Source organism: Zonotrichia albicollis, chromosome 27 (genome assembly GCF_047830755.1).
Source record: "Zonotrichia albicollis isolate bZonAlb1 chromosome 27, bZonAlb1.hap1, whole genome shotgun sequence".
In the NCBI taxonomy this organism is placed as follows: domain Eukaryota; kingdom Metazoa; phylum Chordata; class Aves; order Passeriformes; family Passerellidae; genus Zonotrichia; species Zonotrichia albicollis.
In genome coordinates, this window is record NC_133845.1 from 3495913 (window position 1) to 3523520 (window position 27608).

A 27608-nucleotide genomic window follows, 5' to 3' on the forward strand; every position below is an offset into this window, starting at 1 on the left:
CAAATAAAAACATCCTTTTTATGTGTTACTGAGGTGCTGTTTAAGTGCTGGAAATGAGCCTGGTCTGAGAGGGTTTGATCTGCAGCAAATGGGTTATAATAATGTTGGGTTTTTTGTTTTTTTAATGACTAAGCAGAGGTGACTGAGTCAGCAGAGGGTCGAGGCAGCTTCTGTAATTGCCTGTCACATTTTAGTCCCCAGGGTTTTGGCCAAAGTCCTTGAATATGTGGGAATAAGAGCTTTGTTCAGAGGGACCATCATTAGGCAGGGCCCTGCAGGGAGAGTGGGCTCTGTTAAATCCCTTTGGTGCCCTTAACAGGAGGCACTGGGGGGAATAAATTCCCAAACAGGTGGGAAAGGGAATAGGGGAGAGAAGGATCCCCCACCCTCTGCAGCTGATTCCTGTGCTCTCCTCCCTGTGCTTTGCGCTCTGAAAGGCACAAAAGGCAGAAGCAGTGACCTGGCTTAGATCTTCAGAGCATCAGGCTGAAAGTAAAACCCAATTTTCTGTATTACTGAGCAGTGCTAATGGGCTGCAAGTGAGGCAGAGCAGCTCTGCCTGACCCGCCAGAGCTGCATTTTCCCATGGAGGGACAATGAGTGGCAGCACAGGGGGAGCTGGTTTGGTTGGGGGAAGAAAATGTGTGGTTATCTCTCAGAATCTCTGCTGGTCACAGTGACTCTGAGATACGTACAAGCTTCTTTTCCCCAGCCCAACAGTCGAAGGAGTCAGGATTTTTCAATTCTCATTCTCAAGGTTGTTTATTGTTTCTTATCTATAAAATTCTTTCTCGGACCCACCAAGGTCTGGCTGGCAGGTCAGGTTGAGGCACACTGGTGTTATCTTTCATACTAAAAACTACGTGTTCAATATTTACAATTACTTCCCAATACCCATCACCTGTGTTAGACAGAGATTCTATTCTAAACCAATTCAAAAGTGCCACCAGCACGGCAGAAGATGGAGTCCAAGAAGAAGAAGAAGGAAGAAGGACAAGGCACGCCCAAATTCCTTCATCTTGGTCAGGCCATGAAGGAAAAGAGTCCCTGAGGGTGGTGATGGAACCTGGAGAGATCCTGCAGAGCTCTGGGCTGGGATCTGGGCAGAGGAAATCCCAGAAATTGCTCATTGCAGAGCCAGAGCGTCTCTGGGAGGGCAGGACTCACTGCCACACCTCAGGGGACAGCTCTGCAGAGTCACATCTCCCTTTTAGAGCACAGAAACAACCCAGACAGAAAAATCTATTTTTCACCCCGTGACAAACTAACTATTATTCCACCTAAACTCTCTTGACTTGTAATTCTTCATATAAAGGCTGGTAATTTTTTCCGTGGGTAAAAACCAAAGGCACAGTGGTTTTGGGCCCTGTGCTGAGGACTCTGAGCCCCCTGGGCAGGGCCTCGAGCCCTCCAGGGCAGCCAGAGGAATTTCCTGGGTTCCAATGATTATTTATTGATTCAGGAGCTCTTTCTGCCCACCAGGCTCTTCTCCCACGTGGGTGACCCGTTCCTGGACGACTCGCTGCCCCGCGAGTACGTGCTGTACCTGCGCCCCACCGGGCCCCTGGCGCAGAAGCTCTCCGAGTTCTGGCAGCAGTCCAAGCAGATCTGTGGCAAGAACAAGGCCCACAACATCTTCCCCCACATCACCCTCTGCCAGTTCTTCATGGTAAGGCACAGCCCCTCTGCCCTCTCTCCCTCAGCCATTCCTTGCCGGGCTCGGCCTGGAGATTTCATCCTGGTTTAGGGGGTGCTGGGGGGGGTTTTGTGGATGCCTGGGCTGCTGGAGGAGGGAATTGGTTTTTTAAGCTGTTGTTTTCAGGGACGAGCAGCAGCAGAAGACAGAATTCTCATCCTCTGCAGTGATCCTCAGTGTGAGAATGGGTGGGGAGAGCTTGAGGAGGTTACTTGGGGATAGCTGATCCTGCTTTGAGGACAAGGGAGGGGCCGAGGATTTCTAAACATAGATTTCTCTTTTGTTGTTGTTTTATTTTTGTTTTCCGTGCCTCTGTGCTTTTTCTCACTGCACGGGGGGAAAGCTAGGCCACTGCCACCCACCCTCATGCCCTCCTGTGCTGCTTCCTTGGCAGTGTGAGGACAGCAAGGTGGACGCCCTCACGGAAGCCCTGCAGGCCACGGTGATGCGCTGGAAATGCAAATTCCCCGCGCCCCTGCCCCTGGAGCTCTACACGTCCTCCAACTTCATCGGGCTCTTCGTCAAGGAAGACAGTGCTGAGGTGCTCAAGAAGTTCGCTGCAGACTTCGCTGCAGAGGCGGCTTCCAAAGCAGGTGAGGGACTGCTCTGGCAGCAGAAAAAACAAAGCTTGGGTGCCGTGAGAGCACAGCCTGGGCACTGTCAGAAAAACAAAGTTTGGGGTCATGAAAGAGCCCAGTTTGGGCATTGATAGAAAACCAAAAGTTTGATGCCATGACAGCCCAGTTTGGGACTTGTCAGAAAAAATGAAGTTTAGATGCCGTGAGAGCACAGCCTGGGCATTGTCAGAAAAACAATGGATGGTGTCATGAAAGAGCCCAGTTTGGGCATTGATAGAAAACCAAAAGTTTGATGCCATGACAGCCCAGTTTGGGAATTGTCAGTGAAAATAAAGTTTAGATGCCATGAGAGCCCAGCCTGGGCCTTGTCAGAAAACCAAAGTTTGGATGCCAAAAGAGCTCAGCTTGGGCACTGATAGAAAATCAAAACTTTGAAACCATGAAGTAGACCAGTTTGGGCATTGATAGAGAACCAAAACTTTGAAGCCATGGAGGAGCCCAGTTTGGGCATTGATAGAAAAGCAAAATTTTGATGCCATAAGAGCCCAGTTTGGGCATTGTCAGAATTGCCAAAGCTTGGATGCCAAAAGAGCTCAGCCTGGGCATTGTCAGAAAACCAAAATTTTGGTGTCATGAAGTATCTCACCCTGGGCATTGTCAGAAAACCAAAGTTTGGATGCCAAAAGAGCTCAGCTTGGGCATTGATAGAAAACTAAAACTTTGATGCCATGAGAGCCCAGTTTGGGCATTGTCAGAAAACCAAAATTTTGAAGCATGAAGGGCATTAGAAAAGCAACTTTGATTCTATGAAGGAGCACATTTTGGGCAGTGTCAGAAAAACCAAACCTTTGGTGTCATGAAGAAGCAAAGCAGCTTCCAAAGCTCATATTTTGGCCTTTTCAGAGCCCCAAAGCTCTGCTGCCACCAAGAAGCAAAGCTCAAAAGCAAATCCCCGATTTTTAAGTGAAAACTCGAACACCCCAGCGGGTGCTTTGCCTTTTCACCTGGGAGATGTCTCACCCTGAGTTTGCAGCGCTGTTTTGGAGGGGAAGCTGACATTTGGTGGTTCTTTACCCTTTCACAGCTGCTCTGAGCTGTTTCCTGCCCCTCTCGCCGCCTCCAGCCACCACCACAAAACTTTCCTCGGCCATTTCAAGGCCGTGGTTGTTTTTTCTCTGCATTTTTGAGGTGTGAGGAGGGCTCTGGGAGAAGACCCCAGGTTGGTTGGTTGGTTGCTCTTTCCAACCTCAGAGCTCACAGGTCCTCCATGATCCTCTCCTGCTTCTGGAGGGGGAATAACCAGAACCTCATCCTCTCCACTGCTGAACAACCTCTGAATATCCTCCAGTCACCTCCAAAATGGGAAATCACAACACCCTGGCAGCACTGGGACATCCCACTGGATAATCCTCCCACCCTCCATCACTGCTTGGCCTGGTTTAGTCCTGCTCCATTTAATCCCAAATTTATCCTGGACTTTAAATGCACAACTGGTTTATTCCTCCCCAATTTAATCCCAGCTTTATCCTGGAGTTTAAATGCACAACTGGATTAGTCCTTCCCCATTTATTCCCAAATTTATCCTGGAGTTTAAATGCACAACTGGTTTAGTCCTTCCCCATTTAATCCCAAATTTATCCTGGACTTTAAATGCACAACTGGATTAGTCCTTCCCCATTTATTCCCAGGCTTATTCTAGAGTTTAAATTCACAACTGGTTTAGTCCTTCCCCATTTAATCCCAGGTTTATCCTGGAGTTTATACTCCAGGAAAACACCACTGGTTTAGTCCTTCCCCATTTAATCCCAAATTTATCCTGGACTTTAAATTCACAAGTGGATTAGTCCTTCCCCATTCAATCCCAAATTTATCCTCGACTTTAAATGCACAACTGGTTTATTCCTCCCCAATTAAATCCCAGGTTTATCCTGGAGTTTAAATTCACAACTGGTTTAATCCTTCCCCATTTAATCCCAAATTTATCTTGGAGTTTAAATTCACAAGTGGATTAGTCCTTCCCCATTTAATCCCAGGTTTATCCTGAAGTTTAAATGCACAACTGGTTTAGTCCTTCCCCATTTAGTCCCAGGTTTATCCTGGAGTTTAAATGCACCAAAATGCAGTAAATTCTGCATTCCTGGGCTGTTCCCATGCTGGGCAGGCACTCAGAGCTCTGCAGGGATGCTGTGGGTCTGTCCCTGCTCCAGAGCAGGGAGCCAGAAGGGTCCAGAACCTCTGGAATGTGTTGCTTTCACCTGATCTAGAACATCCCTTCCCTTTAGAAAAGGAATTTTATCTTTAAAAAGGTGATTTTGGAAGGCAGACATTAGGTGGGTCCAAGGACACTGCAGCCAGCGGGAGTGGGATCAGTGTTTCCCTCCAGCACAGCCAAAAATGAGGTTTTTATCCAAAAAATCCCCCTGACCCGGAATAAAAAAGCATTGGTGGCTTCCAACAATCTTCTGCCCCAAGACTGCTCCAATTCAGGCCAAATTGGGGCTTTTAGGGGAAGGCAATTGGTGCATTGCAGCCACAGCTTGGTCGGGTTATCACATTAAAGTCTCTGGGTTTGTTTTTTGAACATATTTTTTATTGCTGATGAAAAACAACAACAACAAAAAAGATGGATGAGCTTGCAAAGCTGCCCTGGCTGGCGCTTGGAGCCAGGCCTCTGAATAGCTGCAATTGTGACTGAATAATCAGTCAAATCTAATTGCAATTTTTGCTTGAATAAGCATGAATAAATTACGTGCAAACAATGTATCCTGTGATTTCCACATCGACTGGAAGAGCCCAAATATTTCACATCTTTTCACCTGGAATGATCCCCTGATGCAGATTCTTTTTTTTCTGCAGGATCAGTTTGAATCATTATTACATTTCCACATTTTGGGAATACCTCACCCTCAGTGGCTAAACTGATAATCCAACCAATGTCCAGGGAAAAGATTTAATCAGCTTGCACAAGCCTGCAAATTCCATGGGTTTGTAATTCAGTGCAGCAGAGAAAACAATGGAGGCAAAGTGAAAATCATGCTTTTGAACCTGCTTGTTTTGGAAAGATCCTCAGCTGTTCATTAAAGCCTCCTGGATTTCCTACCTGGAAAAAATCTCCTTTTTTTGGCAGGACATCCTGCATGTCCAGAGCTGCAATAAGGATTGTCACATCTCTGATAATTTTCATTATTAGAGACCTCCTGTGGATGCTGGCAGCCTGGTCAGAGAGAAAGTCAGATAAACTTTCAGAGAGAAAGAAATTTTCAGAGGGAGGATCAGATAAATTTTCCCAGGCATATTTCTGGGGGAGGTTTGAGAAAGCTCAGAGAAAGAATTAAAATAATCTTTAATCTGTGCAGCTGATGTTTTGAGCTCGTTGTTTACTCATTTGATGTTTACAAGAAGGGTGTTGTTCCTAATTAGCCACTGAGGCGAGGGGTGTTGATTGAGGACCCACCAGGTCCAGCTTTCTCAGAGCAGTCTATAAAAGAATGGGATGTCTAATAAACTTCTGAGAGGACCTTGGAGCCTGTGTTGCTTTGTTCAGCTGTCCCCAATATGATAGCAACAGCCTGACACTCCCAATTTCCAGCTGAACTCTGGTTTGTTCCACTTGAGCGTCTTTGCACGTGCAGCTCTGTGAGAGGCCGCAGTCACTCACCTGGCACAAAGGGGTTTTCAACCCTCATCTCTGCAGGGCTCCGGGCAGCTCTTCAAAATGCAGTTTATTGTATCCAAAATGCAGTTTATTGTATCCAAAATGCAGTTTATTGTATCCAAAATGCAGTTTATTGTATCCAAAATGCAGCTTGTTGTATCCAAAATGCAGTTTATTGTATCCAAAATGCAGCTTCTTGTATCCAAAATGCAGTTTATTGTATCCAAAATGCAATTTATTCCATCCAAGATGTTACAGGAGCCCAGGGTGGGGGCAACAGAGCCTGTGCCCACAGTGTCAGCTCCAGCTGCAGGCAGGCCTGGAGACCCTTTGGTTTTGGTCACAATGCATTATTTACTTTTCTTTTGGTTACAATGCATTATATATTTTTCTTTTGGTTACATTGCATTCTATATTTTCTTTTGATTAATTGCATTATACATTTTTCTTTGCAGACCATTTTAACACAGCAGAACCAATCTATACCTTAACTTTTATCTCTAGCCTATCATAACAGCTGTAATTACCATTTTCATGTCACTGTTCTCCAATCACTAATAGTCAGTACATCACAGTTTAAGCTAGAAGTTGTTTTTCAGTTTTCTTGCAGTGGAAAATTCTGAGACCTTTTTTCTACTTTGCTGCCTTGTTTGCCTGTGCTCTCTTTCTGCTTGGTAGAAACATCTTCTTGTTTGGGGTGGGTTTATCCTTTGCTCTAAGCCATAAAAACCCCTTCTAACCAACACACCCTTTGCCTCCTTGGTTATCCAGCGAGACTGGCTCAGCAATTCTTTCCTTCTCTATCAAAATTTGCTTTCAAATGAAATCTTCAGGCTCCACATTCAAAAATCTTTCTGCCAAGCGCAGACATCTGTGAGACTTTCCTGCCAGACTTTCACCCCACGCCTCTCCCCACTGCAGATGTGCACGTGGAGCCCCACAAGAAGCAGCTCCACGTGACCCTGGCCTATCACTTCCAGAGCAGCCACCTGCCCACGCTGGAGAAGCTGGCCCAGAGCATCGACGTCAAGCTGGGCTGCGACTGGGTGGCCGCCATCTTCTCCCGCGACATTCGCTTCGTCAACCACGAGGTAACGCCCTGCAGCTCCTCCCAACGAGGCATAAGCTTTGGGGAATTTAGGGGTTTTGGAGGAGCTGAGGTTTTAGTTAGAGATAAGCTCTGTTGGAGTTAATCGATGGGTAGGCCTTGATGAAGTTAAGAGTTAATAATTAGCTAATAATTGATTGCTTGTCAGCACAATGTTGGGTTAGCTGGGTTTATAATGAAGAATACAGAAACTGATAAAGAGCTTTTAGGAACATCAGACAATTGTGGCCTCCTCTGCTCTGAAACCAACTGAAGATGGGAATGGAAGTTCTACCAAGGGTTCATTTGTCAGATTTGCATTGAAAAGGTAGAAAGGTCAGAACAAGGAAGACTTCATTGACTTCCTCATTTTGGGACCCCTCCCCATGAAAGGGACCACTGACCCATTTTGAGGAACAAACTACGAATGGTTAATAACTTTTGAATTAATTAATATAGGAAGCAGGGAATGGGATGTACCAAAGTGATGAATATGCATTTGTGTTTTGGGTATTCAATACTTGTATAGATAAAAGGACTCTGTAATCACCTGTAAATTGTGGTGTGTAACCAGCTATCCCACAATAAACACACACTTTCTAACTCTAAACTGTTTTTGGATATCGGTACTAGATCAATATCCATATTTTAATAAATCATCACCCCAAAAAATTACCCCTCTGTTGAAGGGTGGCATTGCAGCAGCTCTCTGGCCACAGAGAGAAATTCAGCTTTTCCAGGTTTCATCCTGGGAAAGGCTGTGAGAAGATCAGAGAAAAGAATGAAAAACAATTCTTATCTCCACTTGCTGCACCTGGTGTTGTGCACACGTGGAGTGTGTTATGGGAATTTGTTCACCAAATTCTTTGGTTTCTTAATTAGCCAGTGGTGATGGTGTTTTAACTAAAGCACCAATCGATTCTACCTGTAGCAAACCAGAATATAAAAAAGAGCAATGAGTTTCTTAATAAGATTATTATTCATTGGAGTATATGCTAATTATTACCCAGCTGATAGTATGGAGATTTGTTCACCACAGGGTGGTTTCTTAATTAGCCAATGGTGATGGTGTTTTAACTACAGGACCAATCAATTCCACATGTAGCAAACTAGAATATCACAGAATCACAGAATTTCTAGGTTGGAAGAGACCTTTAAGGTCATCGAGTCCAACCCACGTTCCAACACCTCGACTAGATCATGGCACCAGTTGAGGTGCAAATATATATATAAATATATATAAAAGAGCAATGGGTTTGTTAATAAAGATTATTATTTATGGGAGTCTGTGCTAATTATTACCCAGCTGGGAGCCCGTTTGACGCGACATTAACAACATTTTGTGCTTTTTCTCCGCCAGACTCTGCAAGTGATCTACCCCTACACCCCCCAGAACGACGACGAGCTGGAGCTGGTCCCAGGGGATTTCATTTTCATGTCCCCAGTGGAGCAGAGCAGCACGAGCGAGGGCTGGATTTATGGCATTTCCCTGGCCACTGGCTGCTCGGGGCTGCTGCCTGAGAACTACATCACCAAGGCAGATGAATGTGGCACCTGGGTGTTCCATGGGTAGGTCAGGCTGCTCCTCTCCTTTCCATGGCTGCAAAATGGGCTCAGGGATGGCTTGGGAGGTCCCTGGAACAGAGTTAAAGGAATAAAGCAGTGATTTATTAAAAGGGTTTTAAAGGATACACTTTGGGCTGTAGAAGAGCGCAGCCGAGGCTACACCCAAGATGGACCCCAAGTCATGAGTTGTCACAATTTCAGAAGTTTTGGTCCATTTCCATATTGGGGTTAATTGTCCAATTCCAGCTCCAGGTTCTACAGTCCCACCCTCCCAGTTTGCTCTCTGTTGTTCAATTTTCTGTTGTTTGTTGCTCCATTCCCTGTTACTTGCAATTTTTGGGGCTGAAGCTGCAGCAGCGTCCTTGGTTTTGGGGCTGGACAAGGATTGTCCAAGAATTGTTCAAGGATTGTTCAAGGACTGTTCACAAGCTGTGAGGAGAACTTGAGCTGACACTTTGTACAGAGTTCAGAGTCACACACTAAGGCAGAATCCAGAAAATGTGTGGGTTTTATATTTTCCAGAATCTGGAAAATAGAAACTTATAATATAAATATATAATATAATATAATATAATATAATATAATATAATATAATATAATGTAATATAATGTAATGTAATGTAATGTAATGTAATGTAATGTAATGTAATGTAATATAATATATAATATAATATAATGTAATGTAATGTAATGTAATATAATATAATATAATATAATATAATATAATATAATATAATGTAATATAATGCAATGCAATGCAATGCAATACAATACAATACAATACAATATAATTATACTCAAAGTTAAGGCATCAGCAGCAGCTGGGATTTCAGCTGGGGCAGCGATGCTGAGAAGGGCACTGAGGGGAAGGAGCTGGCACACAGAGCCTCATCTCAGCCAAGGAGCAGCAGATGCTCTCCCTTAGCATGGGGCTGGAGGACAAGGTGAATTTCGCCGATTTTTGCAGCAGCTCTTTGTGGCTGATGGAGCTGCAGCAGATGGCTGCTGAAAGCACTGCCGTGCAGGCACCTCTGGCTGGGCCTGCCATCAGCAAGGTGTAAATTTGAGAGTTAATTTGGGAAGAGACATCTTCCCCCTGCTGGGGAGGACTTTGGATCAGCAACATTCTTTGGGATATTCAGGAAGATTTTTAGGATCTTGTTATTAACTTCAGTGAGAATGCAGCCCTCATCTTTTAAATAAGGTTATGCCTCTTGATTTTGGTGGGAATTCATGAAACAGAATGCTGATCCTGAAATCATTAATTCACCCCTCATTTATCCCTGCCGGAGCAGGGGAGACAAGGCACCATCTGGAAGGCAGGAGATGGATTTTTTCCCCCAAAACCCCAGAATTTTGGGGAAAGGCCTCCAAACAATGAGCTGTCCTTAGGAGATGACTCAGCTGGAGCAGCCTCAGCAGTTTGTGTTTTCCAGCAGCACTGGGGACAGGCTGGTGGCTCTTCTCCAGCCCACTGAGAGTTTGCCTCTGCCTCATCACCATTCCCAGCAAATCCTGCCTCTATAAATAGATGGTGAAGCCTTTGTGGCCTTTATTAAAAGAGAAAGAAAGGCTCAGAAATTGTGTGGCAGCTCCTGGGGGCAAAGGGAAGTGGGGTAACCAAAAAAATCCTTGGCATTCTCCAGACCAGTGTCCTTAAAAAATGTCACATGGGTAAAGGCAGGAAAGGGATGGAATGGGAGGAAGGGCTGACAGCTGGGACAAATTCACTTTGTGCAGAAATAGGATTCTCTGAGTGAGAACTGAGATTATGTTCACACAAATATTCAAGTTGTGGGGTCACTGAGGATGGATCAGTGCTGACCCCAATGCTCCACCTGCATCTGGACAACGGGGGGAACAATTCAACAGTGCCAGCCCCTGCTGGGAGCTCAGGAATAATCCAGCAGCTCAGTGTCATCCTTGCACCCTGATTCAGCAGATAACAGATCAGGACCAACATCATAATGGGTTTTTTCCTCCTTTAAATCATACAGCTCATGCAGGTGACCTATTTCTGTCCCAGTGGCAGAGTCACTCGGGGCTATTTTACCAGCTGTGAGATTTTATCCCAACTGCTGCTATCAGGAAGCAGCTCCTGCTGCATTTAAGGCACTGAAAAGTGCCAGCTCTGGCAACTCTCTCTGTCAAAGTAAATGACCACATCCATTACCTGATAATGTTCTTTTTTTAATGACTAAGCAGAGGTAACTGAGTCAGCAGAGGGTCGAGGCAGCTTCTGTAATTGCCTGTCACATTTTAGTCCCCAGGGTTTTGGCCAAAGTCCTTGAATATGTGGGAATAAGAGCTTTGTTCAGAGGGACCATCATTAGGCAGGGCCCTGCAGGGAGAGTGGGCTCTGTTAAATCCCTTTGGTGCCCTTAACAGGAGGCACTGGGGGGAATAAATTCCCAAACAGGTGGGAAAGGGAATAGGCAGCACTGAAAAGTGCAGGAACAACAGGGGGAGAAGCTGTTTTGGGCACAGAAACCCAGAAAACTGCCAAGGTACAGGAATAGGCAGCACTGAAAAGTGCAGGAGCAACAGGGGGAGAAGCTGTTTTGGGCACAGAAACCCTGAAAACTGCCCAGGGAGAGGCCCCAGCTTCCTGCTGAAGCCACAGCTTGTGCCAGAAATGAGTGCAAATTCCCTGCAGGCATTAATTCCCAAATTTGGGATCACAAATCCACGGTCAGTGACATGGGCAGGTCCCCAGGTGATGTTAGTGAGCATCCTGTGGTCACCAGGAGGGTCCTGGTGTTTTCCATGAGGACATTCCAGGGTGGAGAGAACCTCCCAGGGCAAAGTTTGGGAATTGTTCTGTGAGTTGTTCCTAAGGAAACAGCCCATGGAGATGGAATTGTCTCCTCACGTGTGTGCATCACCTGGCAAGGTGCTCTCAGAGCAGCACTAAACCCCAAATAATAATAAAATAGTTACAACAATAATTACCACCGGCTCCTGGAGGCTACAGAAACATTCTGAGAGCACAAAAACCATTCCCAAAGACAACGTTTTTCTATTTTTGGCAGGTCCTACTCCATCCTGAACACCTCATCCTGCCCGTCCCTCCAAGCCTTTGCTGATGGAGCTCTGGAGAGAAGGCAGCAGGAGGACCAAGGGCCAGGGGACGCTGGGCCTCTCACCATCATCTGCCAGAACGTGCAGGTAGGGACCCACAGCCAGAAATCATGAGGGACAGCCTTCCACTGAATGGATTTTCCCCAAAAAATTTATCTTTTCACTCCCTGCAGCACAAGTTACAGAGTTTTTAATGACACAACCCTGTCCCCAAACTGCCCCTTCAGCTGCAGGGTCTGCTCTGACCCTTGGGCCTGTCTGCAGGCAGAGGGTGTTGTTCCATCAAAAGGGGATCACCTTCAGCAGCCACACCATTGTTTTCCAGTTGTTCAGTAACTGAGGGATCTCAAAGCTTGCTTTCATTTCAATCTCGCTTATAGTTTCCAAATTCTCAAACTTTTGTGCCAGCCAATGATATTGATAAGGTGGTGGGTACTAGGGTAGCTATAGATCCAATGGTTTCAGGAACTTACGTCTTAAGAGAGGAACTCACTTGCTGTTGCAAAAGTCTAAATATGGACTACACTGGACAAATTTAGACTAGCTTTTTTTGTTTATTAGTATATCAGCTTCAGAACATTGTTAGATGTTAACAGCATGCTGGCCTAAAGGAAAATGTCTCCGAAGGTGGGGTAAAACGGAATGACATAAAACCATCTCAGTTTAGATTTCAACCAATCACACCAAAACAAGACATATTGACAAGCTTTCTATCTAATCTTATAAAACATACGTAAGAGTAGTTAAAACAAAGACTGGCTCATAAAAGACAAAGAACAGAGCTCTATTCACAGTAACCTTCTAAAGATATACATTAAATAAACTTGTTGCCATCCTAAAGCCAAATCTACAGAGTCCTATTGTTATTTGTCACGTTTACTGCTTGGGAAACTTTTCTGCTTGCTTGGGAAACTTTTCTGCTGTAACAGAACTTCGGGCCACATCTTGAGGCTTAAATACTCTTTTTTAACCATTTCTTATAAACTCTCTAACTTTATGGATTCCCACACTTTCCTGTTTCATCTCCCCCAACATCAGCCCCTGAGGATAAGCAGCCAGCCGGGCCCTCAGAAGCGCTGCCTGTTCGTGTGCAGGCATGGAGAGAGGATGGATGTGGTGTTTGGCAAGTACTGGCTGTCCCAGTGCTTCGATGCCAAAGGTGAGCCCAGCGTGCCGCATATCGGGTAAAAACTTATTCCAAAAATGCCTTAAAATGTCATAGTTGAGATGGTCACAACCATAGATTGGTCACAACCAATCAATAGATTCCTCTATTCAAAACCTTGTGGTGAAAGGATGATTTCACAACTCCCTTCTTTCTAAACTCTGACATTCCAACCTCCTGTAAAAGTGGAATGTTTGTTGTGGGATAGAAATGACATTCCCTTGGGGAAATCAGTCCTAAAAATAAAAAATAAAAATAAAAATTTGAGAACCTTAGCAACATTCCGTGCCGACTTTGAGCTGGTGAGAGGTGTTTAATTTAATTTTGGGAGATTCCTGATGGATTTACATGGGGAAAAAAAACCAGCTTATGAGCCAGGCTTAGGCAGGACAGCACAGCTGAGGTGGTGGGAGAGGGGAAAATCAGGTGTGATGTTCCTGCCTTTGTCTGAGGGAATAACTGCAGCTCGGCACCTCTCCCTGCAGGCAGGTACATGCGCAGCAACCTGAACATGCCTCACAACTTACCTCAGAGGAGCGGTGGCTTCAGGGATTATGAAAAGGATGCTCCCATCACCGTGCTGGGCTGCACCCAGGCCAGGCTCGTGGGTAAGCGCTGCTCAGCCTTAGGACTGGGGGGATTTTGGGGGGGATTTTTGGGAAGGAATTGTTCCCATGAGTGTGGCTCATTCATGGAAGTGTCCAAGGCCAGGTTGGACAGGGTTTGGAGCAACCTGGGGTGGCGAAAAGTGTCCTTGTCCAGGGGGGTTTTGGTTTTTTCCAACGCAAATAATTCCATGGTTCCATGAAGATCTTGCCCAGGAAGGTTTGTTATCTTCCTCCCACTTCCTCCCATTATCTTCCCCCCATCAGAGACAGGAAACGTTCAAGGCAGGAAAATCATGTACTGAGCCACGAAACCTCTTTATTCCTATCCTTTCTCCCAGTACTTTTAAAAGGGAATCCCGTGTGCTTCCATTGTGCCTTGGCTTTCCCCACGAGCAGCAGCAGACCTGCTCCTGTGGAAATGTCCCACTGGATTTTGGCGCCCAAAGAGCTGATCCAAAACCCAAAAACCCAAAAGCAGCTGATGAGGATCAGCCCATGCACTGCAAGTGGCTCTGATGGGCTGCTGAGATGGCTGGAACAGCACAAGGGGCTGGGAATTGCTGTGTGACATTAAAGGCATCCAAGGACACTTTTCTGGTGGCATTAACAGGGTCTGAGGACACACTTTGCTGGTGGCAGTAAAGGTGTCCAAAGACACATTTTTGTGGAGAATTAAAGGGATTTGGGGGCACACTTTCCTGGTGGCAATGAATGGGCCCAAGGACACTCAACTGGTGGCATTCAGGGGACAAGGACACACTTTGGGTGGCATTAACAGCTCCAAGGACGCTTTGCTGGTGGCATCTGAGGCTCTGAGGGGACACTGTCTTGCAGGTGAAGCCTTGCTAGAAACCAACACCATTGTAGATTACATCTACAGCTCGCCCTCGCTGCGCTGCGTGCAGACAGCCCACAACATCCTGAAAGGTAAGGGCCACAGGGACAGGCTGGGCTGTCCTCATGTGCTGCAAAAAATCTGACAAACAGGGAAAAAACATGCACCTAAGTCCATGGGGAGTGGTAATTAGTATTAATTTTATTATTGAATTAATTACTATATTATTATACATTATTATATTGGTATACTATTATATTATATAATTTTTATTTATTATTTAAATAAAATTAATTTATTTAACCTATTTAAATTTATTATTTATTTGTTTAAAATTTCTTTATTGATATAGAGGTTATAATTGATCTATTAATTATTAATTTATTATTATTTACTTTATTTATTGTTTTATTTGATTATTCTATTCTATTGTATTATTCTATTCTATTTTATTATAGATAATATTTTTGCTATATATATTATTCTATTCTATTATTCTATTATAATTAAATTAATTACTATTATCTATTAAGTGAATGCTAATCATTATTTCCATAGCAATATATTTTATATCAGCACAATCCATAAGGAGCCCTTTTCTAATTGCACCAGCTGCCAGCCAGAGCTTGACATTCCCTACAATAAATTGTATACAATGTATGTATTGTAGGGAACGCATTAAATGAATTATTTTTGATTTTTATAATTAATATATTTTTGTTTTAATAATTATTTACAATACATTGTATACAATGTATGTGTTGTAGGGAATGCATCAAATGAATTATTTTTTATTTTTATAATTAATATATTTTTGTTTTAATAATTATGTAAGTATTTACAAATCAATTGTAGGGCATACATTAAATAATTTAATTTATTTTAATACTTAATTTCCTATAGAGAACAGGAATAAGCAATACTTAACAATAGGAAAATAGGAATAGTGATACTTAATTTCCCATAGAAAACCAATAAATTAACAGATACCTGAAGCATTAAATCTTCTCTCTTCTTTCTCATTGCTACCTGGCCTCATCTCCCTGTTTTCCAGGTATGCAACAGGAGAATGCCTTGAAAATCTGGGTAGAGCCCGGCTTGTTTGAGTGAACCATATACATGACATAAATTTAATTAATTTTATTTCTTTAATAATAACTCAAATTAAATTTATTTTTTAATGAATAAATACCTGAAGCATTAAAGCTTCTCTGTTCCTCCCCACTGCCCCCTGTCCGTGTTCTGCAGGCATGCAGCAGGAGAACAGCCTGAAGATCCGGGTGGAGCCCGGCCTGTTCGAGTGGACCAAGTGGGTGTCGGGGAGCTCGCTGCCCGCCTGGATCCCCCCCGCAGACCTGGCGGCAGCCACGCTCAGCGTGGACACAACCTACAGGTACCGAGGCCAGGGGCTGCTGGGGGCACCAGCACCTAAAACGGCTCTGGGCACCCAGCACCCAAACCTGCTCAGGCTGGAGGTGCTCTGGGCACCGGCACCCAAACCTGCTTGGGGCACCCAGCACCTAAACCTGCTCTGGGCACCCAGCACCTAAACCTGCTGGGGGCACCAGCACCTAAAACAGCTCAGGGCACCCAGCACCTAAACCTGTTCAAACTGGGGCTGCTCTGGGCACCCAGCACCCAAACCTGCTCTGGGCACCCAGCACGCAAACCTGCTCAGGCTGGAGCTGCTCAGGGCACCAGCACCCAAACCTGCTCTGGGCACCCAGCACCCAAACCTGCTTTGGGCACCCAGCATCCAAACCTGCTCTGGGCGAGGCTGCTCTGGGCACCAGCACCCAAACCTGCTCTGGGCACCCAGCACCTAAACCTGCTCAGGGCACCAGCATTCAAACCTGCTCGGGGCACCCAGCACCTAAACCTGCTCAGGGCGCCCAGCACCCAAACCTGCTCTGGGCACCGGTGCCCAAACCTGCTCTGGGCACCCAGCACCCAAACCTGCTCTGGGCACCCAGCACCCAAACCTGCTCTGGGCACCAGCACCTAAACCTGCTCTGGGCACCCAGCACCCAAACCTGCTTTGGGCACCCAGCACCCAAACCTGCTCTGGGCACCCAGCACCTAAACCTGCTCTGGGCACCCAGCACCCAAACCTGCTCTGGGCACCCAGCACCCAAACCTGCTTTGGGCGCCCAGCACCCAAACCTGCTTTGGGCACCCAGCACCTAAACCTGCTCAGGCTGGAGCTGCTCTGGGCACTGGCACCTAAACCTGCTTTGGGCACCCAGCACCTAAACCTGCTTTGGGCACCCAGCACCTAAACCTGCTCTGGGTACCAGCACTCAAACCTGCTCTGGGCACCCAGCACCCTAACCTGCTCGGGGCACCCAGCACCCAAACCTGCTCTGGGCACCCAGCACCTAAACCTGCTCTGGGCACCAGCACCCAAACCTGCTCGGGGCACCCAGCACCTAAACCTGCTCTGGGCACCCAGCACCTAAACCTGCTCTGGGTGAGGCTGCTCTGGCACCCAGCACCCAAACCTGCTCTGGGCACCCAGCACCCAAACCTGCTTTGGGCACCCAGCACCCAAACCTGCTCTGGGCACCCAGCACCCAAACCTGCTCAGGGTGAGGCTGCTCTGGCACCCAGCACCCAAACCTGCTCTGGGCACCCAGCACCTAAACCTGCTCTGGGCACCCAGCACCCAAACCTGCTCGGGGCACCAGCACCCAAACCTGCTCTGGGCATCCAGCACCCAAACCTGCTCTGGGCACCCAGCACCCAAACCTGCTCTGGGCACCCAGCACCTAAACCTGCTCTGGGTGAGGCTGCTCTGGCACCCAGCACCCAAACCTGCTCTGGGCACCCAGCACCCAAACCTGCTCGGGGCACCAGCACCCAAACCTGCTTTGGGCACCCAGCACCCAAACCTGCTCAGGGGGGGCTGCTCTGGGCACTGGCACCTAAACCTGCTTTGGGCACCCAGCACCCAAACCTGCTTGGGGCACCCAGCACCCAAACCTGCTCACGGCACCCAGCACCTAAACCTGCTCTGGGCACCCAGCACCTAAACCTGCCCTGGGCACCCAGCACCTAAACCTGCTCTGGGCACCCAGCACCCAAACCTGCTTTGGGCACCCAGCACCTAAACCTGCCCTGGGCACCCAGCACCTAAACCTGCTCTGGGCACCCAGCACCCAAACCTGCTCACGGCACCCAGCACCTAAACCTGCTCTGGGCACCCAGCACCTAAACCTGCCCTGGGCACCCAGCACCTAAACCTGCTCTGGGCACCCAGCACCCAAACCTGCTCAGGGTGAACGTCACCACAGGCTGGGAGAGCTGCTGAGGGTGTCCAGGGAAATTCAGAGCAGGCTCCAGGCTGCTGTGCTGGACATGACCTGAAAATTATATCTTTTTTATATATTTCTATATATTTTCATCTATTTTTTTTAACTTTTGTATGTATATATGAATATATATATGTGTGTATATATATATGTGTATATATATGTGTATATATATATATGTATATATACATATGTGTATATATGTATGTGTATATAGATCTATTAAATAGTATCTATAAATATATATAATATATATTATATATGTGACCCAAAAATTATATATAAATATATATTTATATGTATATATCTGTGTATATATGTGTGTATATATGTATGTATATATGTATGTGTATATACATTTATTAATTAATATCTATATATATGACCTGAAAATGCTATATAATATATATAGAATATATGTGACTTGAAAATGATATAATATATATTATATTAAATATATAGATAAATATATGATATTGATATAGAAAATATATAAACATATGATTATATAGAAGATATATACACTGCATATGAAATACATAAAAATATATAATATATATAATTCTAGATATTGACATATAAATTATACAAATATAATTCTATATAAAAATATGTATAAAATAAATTTTGGCTTATTATCAACCAAATTTCCCATATCACTGGCGATTCCTCCTGATCATGGAGGTCGCACAGACCTTGCAGTTAGTTAGAATTCTTTATTTTTATTCCCTGGCTGTGTTTTTCTGCCCTCAGACCTCATATTCCTGTCAGCAAGTTGGTGGTTTCTGAGTCTTACGACTCCTACATCAGCAGGAGCTACCAAGTGACGAAGGAAATCATCAGTGAATGTAAAGGCAAAGGTGAGTGAGCGCTGCAGAGGGGGTGGCAATTCCAATGTTCCTGAAAAAATTCCCTCTGAGGGGATGAATTTCCCATCCTTTCTCCCAGAAGCATTGGAAAATCCTGAGCTATAATTTCAGATAAATTCCTCTTACAAGAGAGGGCCAGAAAGTTAAATAGCAGAATTATTTTAGGGATCCTGACTCATTGGAATGGTAAGAATTTATTCCCAAGGGAATAAATGGAAATTCCCAAGAGAATTAATTTATTCCCAAGGGAATAAATGAATTATTTTTCAGATACATCACCTCACAAGAGAGGTCCATAAAGTCAAATAGCAGAATTATTTTAGGGATCTTGACCCATTGCAATGATGGGAATTTATTCCCAAGCAAGTAAATGAATTAATTTTCAGATATATCACCTCACAAGAGAGGTCCATAAAGTCAAATAGCAGAATTATTTTAGAAATCCTGACCTATTGGAATGATAGGAATTTATTCCCAAGGGAAAAAATGAATTATTTTTTAGATACATCACCCTACAAGAGAGGTCCATAAAGTCAAATAGCAGAATTATTTTATTTTAGGGATCCCATTGGAATGATGGGAATTTATTCCCAAGGGAATAAATGAATTATTTTTCAGATACACCACTTTACAAGACAAGGCCATAAAGTTAAATAGCAGAATTATTTTAGGGATCCCATTGGAATGATGGGAATTTATTCCCAAGGGATTAAATGAATTCTTTTTCAGATATACTCATCTTAGATCCATAAAGTTAAACAGCAGAATTATTTTAGGGATCCCAACCCACTGAAATGATGGGAATTTATCACCAAGCAAATAAATTAATTATTTTTCAGATATATCATCCTATAAGAGAGGGCCGTAAAGTTAAACAGCAGAACAATTTTAGGGATCCCATTCGAATGGTGGGAATTTATTCCCCAGGGAATAAATGAATTATTTGCCCTCTGCTGTGTGTTCTCAGCACTAAATGGGGCATTTTCCCTCCCCTATCCAAGCTCCTCCTCCACATTATATTCCCATAAAAACCTTAGAACATTTCCCCAAACACAAAATTAATTTTTTTTTTAAAACCCCTAACTGTTATTGTTGATCCACAACATTCTGAGGATCCCTAAATTCTGTCATTTTCACAATTTCCTCTCACTGACCTGACTCTGCATTCCAAGCTTTGATTTTAATGGTTTGCACACAAAAATTCAAAAGCACAGTGGGGCATTGCTTGTGAAGGATCTCAGAAATGGAAATGCAGAGCTGCCACTGTGCAAAGCCAGCAAGTGAAATTAAAATGTTTGTTGTAACAGGAATTAATTTTTGCGTAGGCAAAAAAGCATCTGCTTCCCAACACAGCTGAAACCTCGCTGGAATTCTTGTTTGCTCCAGAAAACATTTTCAAACCAAGTAGGAATGAAAGCACTACCCTGAAAATGGAGAAATGCTCTGAACATGTAACAAATCTCATTTTCCCCTTCATTCACTGTTGTATTTGTGGGGTGCCTCGTGGAGGAAAGATGAATCTGACTCCATGTTCTCAGAAGGCTGATTTATTATTTTATGATCTATATTATATTAAAGAATACTAAACTATACTAAAGAATACAGAAAAGATACAGACAGAAAGCTAAAAAGATAATAATGAAAACTTGTGATTTTCTTCTGAGTCCTGACACAGCTTGGCCCTGATTGGACAGTAAGTTAAAACAATTCCCATGAAACCAATGAAACAATCTCCAACCACATTCCCAAGCAGCAAAACACAGGAGAAGCAAATCAAATAATTATTTTTTTCCTTTTTCTCTGAGGTTTCTCTGCTCAGGAGAAAAATTCTGGGAAAAGAGAGTTTTCAGAAAATGTGACAGCGACAATTCACAGCTTGATGTGCTGTTATAGGACAAAGTGTTTTAAAAGGCTGCTTGATCTGGGGCACCAGCCCCTAAACTTGGCTTTGGGTCCCTCCTCAGGCTGTGTTTTGTAGGAGTGATGGAGGTAGGATGGTTGGGATGGATGGAGATGGGAGATCTCTGCAGCCAGGGCTTGGAATTTGGGGTTTATTGCAAAGGGCCTGGGTGCAGTGACCTTTTGGAATTTGGGGTTTATTGCACAGGGCCTGGGTGCAGGGCCCTGCTGGGAGCTGCCAGGCACAGCTCAGAGCAGGCCCCAAAGAGGGGGAGAGAGGTAAAGAGAGTGGTAAAGAGAGAATGAGAGAGCAAGATTCCCGTTGCAATACAATAAATCTTCTTCTGGTCCTGGAATTTGGGGTTCATTGCAAAGGGCCTGGGTGCAGTGATCTTTTGGAATTTGGGGTTTATTGCAAAGGGCCTGGGTGCAGGGCCTTGCTGGGAGCTGCCAAACAGCTCAGAGCAGGCCCAAAGAGGGGGAGGTAAAGAGAGTGGTAAAGAGAGAATGAGAGAGCAAGATTCCCGGTACAATACAATAAATCTTCTTCTGGTCCTGGAACTTGGGGCTCATTGCAAAGGGCCTGGGTTCAGTGACCTTTTGGAATTTGGGGTTTATTGCAAAGGGCCTGGGTGCAGGGCCCTGCTGGGAGCTGCCAAACACAGCTCAGAGCAGGCCCCAAAGAGGGAGAGGTAAAGAGAAAGAAGGCAAGAGTGTGGTAAAGAGAGAATGAGAGAGTGAAAGAGAGGATCAGAGAGTGAGGTTCCCATTGCAATACAATAAATCTTCTTCTGGTCCTGGAACTTGTGGGTTATTGCAAAGGGCCAAGTGCAGGGTCCTGCTGGGAGCTGCCAAACACAGCTCAGAGCAGGCCCCAGAGAAGAGAGAGGGAGAGATGGTGACAGGGTAAGAGAGCAAGGTTCCTGCTACAACACCATAAATCTTCTGTGTTGAATATTCTAATTCTCACTCACCGATCTAGTACAAGATACAAATCCTACAGCATTTGCATACAGCCTATAACAATCATTACATTACCATCCTGTGTTACATTTTAAACCCTAAAAACTCCTCTTTGGGCCCCTTCTGCCAAGCTGCAGGGTCTGCTCTGACCCTTGGGCCTGTCTGCAAGCAGAGGGTGTTGTTCCATCAAAAGGGGATCACCTTCAGCAGCCACACCATTGTTTTCCAGTTGTTCAGTAACTGAGGGATCTCAAAGCTTGCTTTCATTTCAATCTCACTTATAGCTTCCATATTCTCAAAATCTTTTGCCAGACAATGATATTGATAAGGCTTTCCTGTTTCACCTTCCCCAGCAGTGTTTCTCCTTTTATTTCAGGAAATAACATCCTGATCGTGGCTCACGCCTCCTCCCTGGAGGCCTGCACCTGCCAGCTCCAGGGGCTGTCCCCCCAGAACTCCAAGGATTTTGTACAGATGGTCCGAAAGGTGAGGGCCAGCAGGGACAAAACCAAGTTGGAATCTGCTGGAGCAGGGCTTGGTCTGGGTTTTTGAATCATTTCAGGAGTCAGGAGGGTGAGGGAGAAGGGTTTGAGAGGCTGGGACAGAGTGTGGGGTCAGGGGCCCTCCTGAGATGGGTGTGCAGGGACAGCTTGTGCTTTGTGGGGTCAGATGTCCATCTAGGATGGGTTTGCAGGGACAGTTTGTGCTTTGTGGGGTCAGGTGTCCATCTAAGATGGGTTTGCAGGGACAGTTGGTGCTTTGTGGGGTCAGGTGTCCATCTAAGATGGGTTTGCAGGGACAGTTTGTGCTTTGTGGGGTCAGGTGCCCACCTGAGAAGGGTTTGCAGGGACAGTTGGTGCTTTGTGGGGTCAGGGGCCCTCCTGAGATGGGTGTGCAGGGAGCCTTTTGGGTTTGTGGGGTCAGATGTCCACCTGAGCTTGGTGTTTTGTGGGGTCAGGTGTCCATCTAGGATGGGTGTGCAGGGACAGTTTGTGCTTTGTGGGGTCAGATGTCCATCTAGGATGGGTTTGCAGGGAGCCTTTTGGGTTTGTGGGGTCAGATGTCCACCTGAGCTTGGTGCTTTGTGGGGTCAGGTGCCATTTAAGAAGGGTTTGCAGGGACAGTTTGGGCTTTGTGGGGTCAGGGCCCACCTGAGCTGCAGGAACATCCACATTTCCCCCAAAGCTGTGCTGGTTTGGGACCACATTTGCTTTGAGCTGGTCCCTATTTAAACCTATATTCCCTTTAAACCTACATCCCGTTCAAAACTACATCCTTAAACCTAAATTTCATTCAAACCTACATTCTTAAAAGTACATTCTTAAACTTACATTCTTAAAGCTACGTTTCATTCAAAACCACCTTTTTAAAACTGCATTTCATTCATAACTACATTTTTAAAACTACAATTCCGTTCAAAGCTACATTTTTAAAACTACATTTTTAAACCTACATTTTTAAAGCTACAATACCATTCAACACTACATTTTTAAAACTACATTCTTAAAACTACTTTCCATTCAAACCCACATTCTTAAACCTACAGTTTTAAAACTACATTTTTAAGACTACATTCCTTTCAAAACTACATTCTTAAACATACACTTTTAAAACTACATTTCATTCAAAGCTACCTTTTTGAAACTACCTTTTTAAAACTACATTGCATTCAAACCTACATTCTTAAAAGTACATTCTTAAACTTACATTCTTAAAGCTACATTTCATTCAAAACTCCCTTTTTAAAACTACATTTTTGAAACTACATTCCATTCAAACCTACATTCCTAAACCTACATTCTTAAAAGTACATTCCTTAAACCTACCTTCTTAAAACTACATTGCATTCAAACCTGCCTTCTTAAAGCTACATTTTTAAAACTACATTCCATTCCAAACTACATTTTTAATCCCACGTTCCAAGGGTATAATCTGGTTTTTTTCGTGGCGCACAGTCTGTCAATCACCATCTGAAAATGGACATTTGGAGAGGGAAAGAGAAGGGAAAAACGGGTGAAATGCTGGAGTGGCCCAGCGGGGTCTCACCCCTGGGGTGGGTGTGGATCCCTTGGCATTGCCCAGCTCAATTCCTGATTTTTTCCTGAATTCCCACCTCTCTCCTGGCAGATTCCCTACCTGGGCTTCTGCTCCTGCGAGGAGCTGGGGGACACGGGCGTGTGGCAGCTCACGGACCCGCCCATCCTGCCGCTCACCCACGGCCCCACCGGGGGCTTCAACTGGAGAGAGACGCTCCTGCAGGAGTAGGGGCGGCAGCAGGGACAGCCCTGCCCGGCCGGACAATGCCTCCTCTCCCTCCTCTTCATCACCTTCCTCCTCGTGTCTTATTGCCAGCAGGAAAAACCCTCCTCGCCTGTCCCGCGCATCCCACAGCCCCGCAAAATTTTTTTTTTTTAATTTAAATAAACTGCAAACCAGCTCGTTTACAACAAAACGGGCCGAGTTGAGGGAGGGGAAAAAAAATAAATTAAAATACAGCTGGAGTGCAGGAAAAACCCTCCTCGCCTGTCCCGCGCATCCCACAGCCCCGCAAAAATTTTTTTTTTAATTTAAATAAACTGCAAATCAGCTCGTTTACAACAAAACGGGCCGAGTTGAGGAGGGGGGGGGGGGAAAATAAATTAAAATACAGCCGGAGTGCTGTTGCACAGCTCGGGGTTGGTTTCCTCACCTTTGTCACCTCACCTGGTGACACTTTGGCTGTGGGGACAATGGGAGTGGGGCAGGCAGGATGCTGGGGTTGTTTTCTCACTGCTGTTTTTGTTCAGCACCTCGTGCTTGCTCCACTCGCAGCCCCCAAAGCCTCAGCACCTCACAGGAAAATCAAAAAATTCAAAATAATCCTTCCCCAAGGCTGGAAATGAGTCCAGGGTTGCCCCTGCAGGCTGCACTCTCCTCTGAGTGCTCAAAATGTGCTGGATTTGTGCAGAGATTGGTTGTTATTCAGGAAAATAAGAGATTGGTTGATATTAAAGAAGATATTTGGTTGATATTAAGGAAAATAAGAGATTGGTTGATATTCACGAAAATAAGAGATTTGGTTGATATTAAGGAAAATAAGCTATGGGTTGATATTAAAGAAAATAAGAGATGGGTTGATATTCAGGAAAATTCTGTACATGAAAAATTCCGAATTTCACATCAGTTACAGGTGAGGTTTGAGCATCAAAAGTCAGCACAACCCCCAAACCCTCAGCACCTCGCAGGAAAATCAGAAAATTCAAAATAATCCTTCCCCAAGGATGGAAATGAGTCCTGGGTTGTGTCTGCAGGCTGCACCAGGATATTCCTGTCCTCTGAGTGCTCAAAATGTGCTGGATTTGTGCAGAGATGGGTTGATATTCAGGAAAATAAGAGATTGATTGATATTCACGAAAATAAGAGATTGGTTGATATTAAAGAAGAGATTTGGTTGATATTAAGGAAAATAAGGTATGGGTTGATATTAAAGAAAATAAGAGATTGGTTGATATTCAGGAAAATAAGAGATTGGTTGATATTAAAGAAGAGATCTGGTTGATATTAAGGAAAATAAGGTATGGGTTGATATTAAAGAAAATAAGAGATGGGTTGATATTCAGGAAAATTCTGTACGTGAAAAATTCCGAATTTCACATCAGTTACAGGTGAGGTTTGAGCATCAAAAGTCAGCACAACCCCCAAACCCTCAGCACCTCACAAGAAAATAAAAAAATTCAAAATAATCCTTCCCCAAGGATGGAAATGAGTCCAGGGTTGTCTCTGCAGGCTGCACTCTCTGAGTGCTCAAAATGTGCTGGATTTGTGCAGAGATGGGTTGTTATTCAGGAAAATAAGAGATTGGTTGATATTAAAGAAGAGATTTGGTTGATATTAAAGAAAATAAGAGATTGGTTGATATTCACGAAAATAAGAGATTTGGTTGATATTCAGGAAAATAAGGTATTGGTTGATATTAAAGAAAATAAGGGATGGGTTGATATTCAGGAAAATTCTGTACATGAAAAATTCTGAATTTCACATCAGTTACAGGTGAGGTTTGAGCATCAAAAGTCAGCACAATCCCCAAACCCTCAGCACCTCGCAGGAAAATCAAAAAATTCAAAATAATCCTTCCCCAAGGCTGGAAATGAGTCCAGGGTTTCCTCCTCAGGCTGCACCAGGATATTCCTGTCCTCTGAGTGCTCAAAATGTGCTGGATTTGTGCAGAGATGGGTTGATGTTAAGGAAAATAAGAGATTGGTTGATATTAAAGAAGAGATTTGGTTGATATTAAGGAAAATAAAACCCAAAAGAAAATAAGAGATGGGTTGATATTAAAGAAAATAAGAATGGAACAAAACCCAAAAAGAGGAGAAAATTGGGATTGCACAAAACCCATAAAAAGGAAAATTGTGATGGAAATAACCCCAAAAGAGCAGAAACAATTGGGATGGAACAAACCCCAAAAAGAGGAGAAAATTGGGATGGAATAAACCCAAAAGAGCAGAAACAATTGGGATGGAACAAACCCAAAAAAGAGGAGAAAATTGGGATGGAATAAACCCCAAAAAGAGGAGAAATTTGGGATGGAACAAACCCCAAAAGAGCAGAAAATTGGGATGGAATAAACCCCAAAAGAGGAGAAAAAATTGGGATGGAGAAAACCCCAAAAGAGAAGAAAATTGGGAGGGAGCAAACCCCAAAAGCGGAGAAAATTGGGATGGAGAAACAATTGGGATTGAACAAACCCCAAAAAAAGGAGAAAATCGGGAGGGAAAAAAAAAAACAAAAAATGAGAAAATTCGGATGGAAAAAAACCAAAAAAATGAGAAAATTGGGATGGAAAAAAAAAAACAAAAAATGGGAAAATTGGGATGGAAAAAAAAAAAACAAAAAAAGGAGAAAATTGGGATGGAAAAAAAACCCAAAAAATGGGAAAATTGGGATGGAAAAAACCAAAAAAAAGAGAAAACTGGGATGGAAAAAAACCCAAAAAAGGAGAAAATTGGGATGGAAAAAAAAAACAAAAAATGAGAAAATTGGGATTGAACAAACCCCAAAAAAAGGACAAAACTGGGAGGGAAAAAAAAAAAACAAAAAATGAGAAAATTGGGATGGAAAAAACCCAAAAAATGAGAAAATTGGGAGGGAAAAAACGCAAAAAAGGAGAAAATTGGGATGGAAAAAAAACCCAAAAAATGAGAAAATTGGGATTGAACAAACCCCCAAAAAAGGAGAAAATTGGGAGGGAAAAAAAAAAAAAAAAACAAAAAATGGGAAAATTGGGATGGAAAAAAAAACAAAAAAATGAGAAAATTGGGATGGAAAAAAACCCAAAAAAATGAGAAAATTGGGATGGAAAAAAAAAAACAAAAAAAAAGAGAAAATTGGGAGGGAAAAAAAAAAAACAAAAAATGAGAAAATTGGGAAGGAAAAAAAAACAAAAAAATGGGAAAAGTGGGATGGAAAAAACCAAAAAAAATGAGAAAATTGGGATGGAAAAAAACGCAAAAAAGGAGAAAATTGGGATGGAAAAAACCCAAAAAAATGAGAAAATTGGGATGGAAAAAAAACCAAAAAAGGAGAAAATTGGGATGGAAAAAACCCAAAAAAATGAGAAAATTGGGATGGAAAAAAAACCCCAAAAAATGGGAAAATTGGGATGGAAAAAAAACCAAAAAAAATGGGAAAATTGGGATGGAAAAACCCAAAAAAATGAGAAAATTGGGAAGGAAAAAAACCCAAAAAATGAGTAAATTGGGATGGGAAAAAACCCAAAAAATGAGAAAATTGGGATGGAAAAAAAACCCAAAAAAGGAGAAAATTAGGATGGAAAAAAAAAAAAAAACAAAAATTGAGAAAATTGGGATTCAACAAACCCCAAAAAAAGGAGAAAATTGGGAGGGAAAAAAAAAACAAAAAATGGGAAAATTGGGATGGAAAAAACCCAAAAAAATGAGAAAATTGGGAGGGAAAAAAACCAAAAAATGGGAAAATTGGGATTGAACAAACCCCAAAAAAATGAGAAAATTGGGATGGAAAAAAACCCAAAAAAAGAAGAAAATTGGGATGGAAAAAAACCCAAAAGAGGAGAAAATTGGGAGGGAAAAAACCCAAAAAATGGGAAAATTGGGATGGAAAAAACCCAAAAAAAGGAGAAAATTGGGAGGGAAAAAAAAAAACAAAAAATGGGAAAATTGGGATGGAAAAAAACCCAAAAAAATGAGAAAATTGGGATTGAACAAACCCCAAAAAAAGGAGAAAATTGGGAGGGAAAAAAAAAAAACAAAAAATGGGAAAATTGGGTTGGAAAAAA

The 27608-nt window shown here is 43.7% G+C and overlaps 1 protein-coding gene across 2 annotated transcripts in view; it reads left to right on the forward strand.

Annotated features, from left to right (window-relative positions):
* Positions 1-23939, forward strand: part of UBASH3B (ubiquitin associated and SH3 domain containing B) — an 87579-nt gene extending 63640 nt beyond the window's left edge. For both annotated transcript variants that reach the window (XM_074559474.1, XM_074559475.1), the window contains exons 3-14: positions 1483-1669; positions 2091-2289; positions 6851-7020; positions 8377-8585; positions 11615-11750; positions 12702-12822; positions 13314-13436; positions 14271-14363; positions 15520-15664; positions 18336-18442; positions 21690-21799; positions 23441-23939. In XM_074559474.1, the coding sequence (XP_074415575.1) occupies positions 1483-1669; positions 2091-2289; positions 6851-7020; positions 8377-8585; positions 11615-11750; positions 12702-12822; positions 13314-13436; positions 14271-14363; positions 15520-15664; positions 18336-18442; positions 21690-21799; positions 23441-23578 (1738 nt within the window). In that variant the 3' untranslated portion in view covers positions 23579-23939. The remainder of the gene's footprint in view (positions 1-1482; positions 1670-2090; positions 2290-6850; positions 7021-8376; positions 8586-11614; positions 11751-12701; positions 12823-13313; positions 13437-14270; positions 14364-15519; positions 15665-18335; positions 18443-21689; positions 21800-23440) is intronic.
* The last annotated feature ends 3669 nt before the right edge of the window (positions 23940-27608 follow it).